Here is an 8669-nt window from a genome sequence, read left to right as displayed (position 1 = left end):
CCCGTGTGGATTTGCCCACGTCCTTCACGCTCTTATGGCAAAGCCATGCAGCCAACTAAGTTGGGACGGAAAAAGAACGTATGCAGTCGCGGTACAATGTTGCTCACACAAATGCCGGTGGTAGAGTCGCGCAAGGGACCGGGCACCGGCCGGCGCCCGTGGGGGAGCGGGGCTGGGGGTGCCCGTGGGGTCCGGACAAGGCGCGCGGGGGGGGGCTCAGGGAAGCGACGAGGGCCCCGCACGTGCGTGGGCCCCGTGTCCCGCCTCCCCCCCTCCACGCCCGCCTCTCCGAACTCCGCGGCCGTCCCGCGTCCCCCCCGCTCCCCCGAACCCCCGGGCGCGGCCCCTCCCGCCGCCCGCGCGCCGCCGGGCTCAGCTGAGCAGACAATGGGAGATCAAAGCGGGGGGCGGGGGGGGGGCAAGGATGGTGCCGGGGGCGGCGGGAGCCGAGGCGGAGCGGCTGCGTGTGGGGAATCTCTCTGCGCTCGATTAGTGTTCCTGGGGAGGGAGCGAGCGAGCGAGCCGGGGACGGAGGGGTGGGGGTGCGGGGCGCCGCCGCCGCCGCCGTGCGTGTGTGCGAGTGAGTGTGTGAGTGTGTGAGTGCGTGTGAGTGCGAGTGTGCGTGTGCGTGTGCGCCGGCGAGTGTGTGCGTGCGTGCGCGCGCGCCGGCCTGCCGGGGTGTGCGAGAGGCAGCGCGAGGGCGAGGGAGTTGCGCAGCTGCCGTGCGCGCAGCCCCGCCGCCGCCGCCGCCACCAGCAGCACCTCACTGGCATTTAGCGAGCGGAGCTGCTAGTTGCGCTGGAGAGAGACGCGCAGGGAGGAGGAAGAAGAAGAAGAAGAAGAGGAGGAGGAGGAGGAGAACAAGAAGAAGAAGAAGGAGGAGGAGGAGGAGGAGGGGAAGAGGAGGAGGGAGAGGGAGGAAGAGGAGAAGAAGAAGAAAAAGAAGAAGAAGAAGACGAGGAGGGAGAAGAAGAAGAGGAGGCCACACGGACACCAACTGAAACAAAGTATTTTCAAACCAGCACCCAACTCCACCTTGTGAGGCTCCCCAGCATGGCTTCCGAGGAACTCTACGAGGTAACAGCCCCCGAGCGCCGGCCCTGCCCCCGGCCCCGCCGGCCACCCCACCCCACCCGCCTTTTTGTTGCTCTCGGGAGAGCCGGCGATCTTGTCACCCACACTTGCTGCGGCTGCCCCTTCCCGCTGGGCCCAGCGCCTGCGTGTGTGTCCCCCCCCGCCCAGCCTGGCCCCCCGCCCCCCCTTCCCTCCCCAGTTTTGCTGGAGGAGGACGGAAATGTGACTGAAAGGAGGAGACGGCAAAGTGTTACCCGTGGCCTGCGCTTCCCCCCCCCGCCCCACGTTCACACAACACTTTGACTCCAGAAGGAGAAGGGGGGGTGGGTGCTGGATGGTGGGGGCAGCGCTGACAGCCGCGACTTGCTCCGGGAGCGAGGACGCCGAAGTGCGATCCCGGCGGTGTGCAAAAATGTGTGCAAAGCCGAGTTATTGCATGTGTCCGGAGACGGGGGCGGGGGGAGGGCAGAGGGGCTTTCCTCCTCGATTTGTGTCCGTACCAAAGTCCTGTGCTACCATCCTGTGCCTTGGCCATGCAGCAAGCTGCGGTGATGCAAAATATTAAAATTTAAACTCCTCGGCTCTTCGTGCTCTAACGATATGGTTAAGGTTGCGAAGGAAGCCAAAAAGATTCAAAGTTAAGGCTCTGACATGCCACCGTTCACTCGTCACTCGGGTGGTGGTCAAAGGGTGTGCTGAAGGGAGAGGAAGGTTTTGGGGTGAAGAAGGGAATGAGGTGACAGCCTAACTTTGAATTTCCTGTCTTATGAGTGGCAATATCACATCCTTGCCCTTTATTGAAAAGCATTATGGTTCTCTTGGATTTAACTTCCTTGTTGTTATTTTTACAAGAAGTCATCCCTGGAAGTGAAAAGCCGTTGTTGTTTTGGAGCCATTCTTGTCTTTTGGGTAAAGAAGTGGCCACCCAAAACCAAAAGTGCTTTTATCTCATAGCTAATGTGCATCCAGGCAGTGTTCTATTAAAAAATATTCATGTCCAGAGGGTGGAAGGCTAAGGTCAAAGGGAGACAGACGGCCTTCAGGACACTTGACAGAAGATGTCTTACTGTTCTGTTGGTGCACGTGTGTCTCCTCTTAATGGAGTTACGTCTGTGCCGCCATGGGTGAACAGACCCATAGAAGCCAGTGAAAGGTGCCCTGGGTGGGCTTATATTTTAAGCAAGTTGACTGGAGAGTGGAGATGCTGAACCGATAGGCTAGAAGACTGAAGGCCTGTATTCCCAAGACAGATAAATCATTGTTAATTGCTTTGGCAAGTTTCCCCATCCTCATAATGTGGCTTAAGCCAATCTTGAAGGGATCATCCCTGGAAGGAAGAGAGAAATTTGGGTGCCACGCTGCATGTGAATGGATTGCCAAAAACATGCTTTGACTTTGGTAAAATTTGTGTTGGGTTTGCAGAGTTGGGCCCATAGACTCTGCTGTGACCAATACTTGCTCTTTGTGTGTCACTGTATTTGATCAAAGATGGACAATGGGGTGTCAGTTTTGAGAGGCATAAAAAATGACCAGAAAAAATTCTATTTGCTGGACATTGGACTGAGGTTAGGAGTGACCACCGCTCTTTACTCTTCTTGGTTTTCTTAAGTTGTGTTTGAAATGTTGACTTATGTGAAAGGGTCGGTTGTCTGATGAGCATGACCATCCTCACTGGGCAGGTGGTGTGTGATGTCCATTGGTTGAAAGCCTCTTTCACAAAAAGCCTGAAGTGATAGGGGTTTTTTTTTAGTTAAAAAATCAGATACATCCTTTAATTGTGTAAGTGTAAAGTTTGCTTGAGAAGCCAAAATTGTTAATGCTTTTGGACTTGAAAGTGGCAAGACTGTCTCCTTTGCATTTTTTTTTTTCTAAATTGCTGCTCATTTTTGACAAGTTGTGTCTTTTAATGAAATTTATAGCCATGACTAAAAAATCATAAAGTAATAAATTATTTATACATAGGGAACACTAATTTGGGAAATACGTAACTGCAAGTTGACCTGATATGTTGAATATTAGGTAGTTTAAACTCTTCTGTGAACTGTCTGTGTTCTTGACTGGAGGTTTACTTGTTTCATGAATTTTTTTTTTTAATTAATGCCATACAATATTATTTGAATCTGTCACTGAAATCCGTTGCCATTTGTTATACCTCCCTTCTTCCTTCTGAATCTTGATCTTGTTTCTTGATCAAAAAAGTATATAATCTATGTGAGATTGTTAGATGAAGTATGAATGTCAGCTACTCCTGTTGATGTGTGTCATGCTTCTTCCAAAATACAAATGATAAATCCTCTTAAAAACAATAAAAATGAAGGTAAGTGGGTTTTTTGTTTGTTTGGGGTATTGTTGTTGTTGTTGTGGTATGGTTTTTTTGTGGAATGTTGTGGGGTTTTTGTGGAATGTTGTTGGTTTTGGTTTTTTTTCATTTTGTTTTGTTGTTGTTGTTGTTTGTTGGTTTGGTTTTTTTTACTCTGGATATCATCTCTGGAGAGTGGGGTCCAAACTGTAGGCCAGTGATTTGAAATTCAAAGATTGAAACCTTGAAATACACTGATGGGGTGGAAGGATGACTTTTTTGGGGTGCTGCATATGCTGTGTGTCATTTGTTCCCAAGCATTTTAGAGGTTGTGGTAATGATTACCTGCTGCTGCTGCTTTTTTTTTTTTTTTTTTTTTTTTTTTTCTGAGGGGTAGAAGATCTGAAGAAAAATGTGAAACTTTTATTGAAAGAAATTGAAGGCAATCTTTTTTCTAGATGGAAAATGAAACAAGTAGTAATGCTGCCATTCTCTGTGGGTGAGGTGAATAACAGTTTTTCTGTTTGTAAATTTGATTCCTCAAGTAACAACATGTTAGTGAGGTGGACAGACATGGAGAAACTGGTGAACAAGACACATAAAGGAAAACATAAGAAAAGGTGCCGTCAGTTTGTGTAGTTGGGTTTTTTTGTTTGTTTGTTTTTCCCAAAATTTGTTTCAATAGGGTGTTGACGTCTTATGGCATCTTTTTTGTAGATGCCTGGTGCCATCTGCATTACTGTGGATTTTTGAAAGTCCTTTGTACACTGCTTGGGCAAACAGTACAGCTACTTTCTTTTACACTGTGACAAGTTTGCTCTGCTTTACTGCCTGATTCCCACCCATTGCAAGATTGTTGCTTATAGTCATCACCTTCACTGGAGTAATTAGAAGCAGGGTGCCCACCTCATTGAGGAGGTTCATTTGGAAGCAAACTATGTTTGCTCTCTTTGCAGTCAAATCACTCGACCTCCCCTGGCAGACCCTTGCAGTGATGTATGGGATTGAAGTCATCCTGAATTGTGGTTTAGGATGACAGATTTGTTTGATGAAATGTGGAAGTGATCCCATAAAAGTACTCGCCAGGACAACTGTGTGTTAGCCAGCAGGTCAGAATGGTCTAGCAGATGGTAGTTGGTGGACAAATAGTAAAGCTGTGCAGAGTGTGGAAGAGTCTCTTTCTTATAAAATGTAATAACTTTTTTTTTTTTTTTTTTTTACTAAGTGTGGTAGAAATAAATTGAAGTTCTCTGCCTGTTGGAAATTGTATTTAATCAAGCAACCAAGTGTTTCCACCTTTCCTCTGAGAATTACTGGTGCAGCTGATGGTATACATGGCCCACTGGATCCGCTCACTGTATTTTGGCCTGGGCTGTGATTGCTACTCATATCAAAACATTTTTACTGGGTTTTACCTAGAAGTAAGCAAAACAGTGTGAACTTTGCAAGAGCACCTGTGCATCAGTGTCTTTTCTTTACCTTGTATTTCACTTTGACATTGCTTGTAAACTTAGTGTTTTAAGGTGACTTAATCAATTTCAATTCAAATATTACAGGTTAACATATTTAAAGTCCCGTAGTCCAAAATTATACACTTTTCTATGTTTTATAGCATGGAAAATGTCTTTTTTTTTTTTTTTTTTAATTCTTCAAGTGTCTTGTAAAATACATATGTGTTTTTTTCATCCCTATGCCTGATATTCTCAAGGTGATACTTCACTTCTTATAATGATTCAGTATTTTTTGTTTTATTTTTAGAACTAAAGGCTTTGACATTAAATTATACAGATACAGTGCAATTACAAAACGAAACTAATTTCAGGAGTACCTGGATGAAGTTCTATGGCCTTGCTATACATTGTTTGATCATCTAATAAGTAAGACACGAAGACATGTATTCCATGAAAATTTAAACTTTGTGTATACAGTAGTGGCCATAAGTCAAAAAAGTGATTCTGTGGGCTCTTCTTCAGTTACCGTGCTAGTTTTTAAATGACAGAGTATAGAAAGCTGACAGAGAAATGCTGTAATTTAGTTTTAAATTTGATACTGCATTGGAATAACCCACTTAAAACCAAAGCTTGTCTCACAGCCCTAGTAACACTGCAGCGATCAGATCTTCATCAGGTTTTGTGTGTGTTTACTGGAAAGTTTAAAAATTTATTTTGCTTAAGTTAAATGAAAGGGTAAGTCTTTTATCTATGGTACACAGTTTGGAATTTGTAATAATTTCTTACAGCTATTTGATGAAAAATTGCTGTTAACAAATTAGAATTGCTTGTTTGGGCAACAGCCATTTTTTCTCCATTGAAATGGGTGGGTTTTATTCAACCTGTTGTGCAGGAAGTCCAAAATACTTTGGGATCTATGTTCTGCTGCTTGTTCCTGATGTGCCGATTCCTAAATCTTGGTTAAACATCAGTGACGCTTCTTCGTAAACGGAGTTTTACAGTTGTTGAGCTGTAATGCCTGAGTCTTTCCAATTTTGACAACAAGTGGTGCAAATGTTCTTGTTTGTTTCAGAAGAGGTAAAAGACTAAGACTGACTTGACTAACCCTAGCCAACTAAACAAGACTAGGAATTTCCATCAGACTTGTATTGCTTCCACCCCTTAGGAACTGTACATCTGACTTGAAATGGAGTTGAGGATTGGCTGTTCCATCCCCCTTTGGTGGCTTTCACTTCTTTAAACCAGACAGCAAATGCAAGAGCACTGCAGGGATGGAGCCACCACATTTAGTGCGAGAAACCCGGCTATTTTCCATGCCCTTTGCCACACTGTGTATCACCAGCTTGAGTTACGTGTCATCTCCTGTCCCAGAGCTCTAGGCAGAATTGCGGAGGCCCGGTACCCTGTTGGGGAAATGCCGGAGCCCCGGGGGTTCCTCCAGCGTGCCCTGCTCCAGGGGCTGCTCCCAGAGTTCAAACACCCGTGGCCGAAGGAGTGAAATTGTGCCTGGGTCCTGCGTAGGATCGCAACTGGTTCTCAAATAAGCAGATGTTTTAGCAGTTTTTATGCACAAAACCCTTTTGTACATACATGTATATGTCATAGTTATATTAAGAAAATGGATTTTTTTTTTTTTCTCTATGTAACTTGCTTTGAATTGCTCATGTCCATCAGGGAAAAAAGAATGGGAGGGAGTGGAAACTGGAGAGGGGGAGAGATGCCACATCTACAAAGCACGTGAGGCTCTGATAATTCTTACCTTCAGAGTCTCTGTCTTTCACAGCAGACTGCAATTTAATTTCTTGAGGTTGTTTTGGTCAAGGATTGGCTAATGTGGTGCCAGTCACATTTAGAGTTATGGAATAATTACTTCCAACTTGCAAGGCTGTACTATTTCAGAAGGTCCTTCCACTCTCTTGATGTTCAGTACCTCTTGAATGAGGATGAATTATTGGACACAAAGGACTTAATGAGACACGCCACAGCCCCTTGTTCCTCAGGAAGGTTGGAGTAGCTGGAACAGTGTCAGCGATGCTGTGTCACTCTTTGACTTCTCCGTAGGTGAAGCTTCATTTCTGCTGCAGCGTGTCTGACCTGTGCCAAAGTGGTGGGAAAAACAATTTACTATCAGTTACGGTTTCATCTCTTTCTGACAAATACTCCACGTTTGCAAAAACTGTATTTGATAGACAGCTTCGACAACAAGGATGACTTCTTAAATATGCAATAACTGGATGTGCAGATCTGTTGGATATAACTGATATGCAGGTCTATGATGCCACTCTTCCTCTTCTGTAGTAAACTCAAAATCTGGCATTACTGAGCAGTGTATTATTTTGGGGTATCTGTTGGAAGCACAAGCTCCACAGCCTGTATTTGCAAGGTGAAAAGGGATGCACAAGTCTCTCCCTGTTAACATATTCTGCCTTTGAGGTTTTGGATGGCGTATGATCACCTTATTTGTCAATAAATGCAGAGTTGTTTGGGTTTTTGTTTATCTGTGAGTAAAACATTAATAATTTCCATATTAATGTGCTTCGTCTGACAGCATAGTTAGTCCAGAAAATATCTTAAAAATGGAAGTTCTGTGGTTTTCTTTATCAAATGTGTTCTCCAAAGCCATAGTATCTCTCTAAGAAAAGCTTTTATATTTCTAATTTTTGATGGGCTTTTGATACTTACACACAATAATTTTGTGTTCTTTGAAATTATTTCTTTGAACTTCTCTCCATATTACTTAGAGGAAAAGAAAACTGGCATGTTACTGTTTCAATACACTATAAAGGCAAGAATATTTACTGTTTTCATAAACATCCTCAGAAGATTTACATATGTCCCTTAACGGTGACCTCCAGTAGATGTTTTTCAAGGAATCTATGAATATGTGTGATACATAGAATGGATATGGATAAAAACCATTTCTCAACCACAGATTTGCGCTTTCAAATTTTTTTGAAGCCACTTTGGTAGCATCAAATGCAAAATAAAGCAACTCTTTACTAAATATCTTTTAATTACATGTTTTTAATTGAATGATGAAATGAAGTAACTACTGTAACAGTTTTGTTGTTTTAGTGATTCCTTAGTGAGGATTCACATTTTATAATCACACTGCATAAAAAAAATTAGTACAGTTCTGATCAAATCTTTCTCCTTGGCTGTGTTATATCTGATGGTTTGTTTGTTTCATTTTTTTATGTGGGGAAAGATAAGGTATATGTTTTAAGTGGCCTAACCACATTTGTAGTTGTGCCTCTCCAACTCTTCTGCCCCCACAGTTTCTGAGTTTCACAGCTTTTAAGTAAATTAAGTCTTAACATTCAATCTTTGCTGATCGTCATAGTAGCATCTGAAAAATCAAAACCATGGGGGTTTTTTAGTATCCTGGATGAACAGGGAAGGAAGGAGATGTACTTTTTTCTTCTTCTTTCTTTCAAAAGTGACTTTGTGATTTTCCTTTTGCAAAGACATTTAAACACCTCTCTAAGCTTCTTCACTTCCTGTAAAAACACTGGGTTATGGAAATTTGCTTGGTTTAGAGAATAATAAATTTTCTTTAATTTTAAGATGCCACAGTATAAAGCAAGTTATGGAAAGTATGTTGCACATCTAACATTTTTCTGTGATAAATACATCGCATTTTTTAAATATGTATGTAGGGGAACCATTGAGGTACATTCTTAAGAGTGTTGAAATGAATTTATCTTATACTCCAAAATACCTTCCTGACACTGTGATGTGTTGAACGTTGTATTCAGGGGATATTCAGAAGCGTATAGTTTTTGAAGTTCTTTCCATAAAATGCAGTTCTTCAATGAAACTTCATCTATATATTGATAATAATT

The 8669-nt window shown here is 43.3% G+C and overlaps 1 protein-coding gene across 1 annotated transcript in view; it reads left to right on the top strand.

The window, feature by feature from the left end:
• Positions 1-920: 920 nt before the first annotated feature.
• CDYL (chromodomain Y like) overlaps positions 921-8669 on the top strand; it is a 106867-nt gene continuing 99118 nt past the window's right edge. The window contains exon 1 of the mRNA XM_065628604.1: positions 921-1077. Within this exon, the coding sequence (XP_065484676.1) occupies positions 1054-1077 (24 nt within the window). The 5' untranslated portion in view covers positions 921-1053. The remainder of the gene's footprint in view (positions 1078-8669) is intronic.

Source organism: Caloenas nicobarica, chromosome 2 (genome assembly GCF_036013445.1).
Source record: "Caloenas nicobarica isolate bCalNic1 chromosome 2, bCalNic1.hap1, whole genome shotgun sequence".
In the NCBI taxonomy this organism is placed as follows: domain Eukaryota; kingdom Metazoa; phylum Chordata; class Aves; order Columbiformes; family Columbidae; genus Caloenas; species Caloenas nicobarica.
This window is presented reverse-complemented; position numbering and strand designations above follow the sequence as displayed.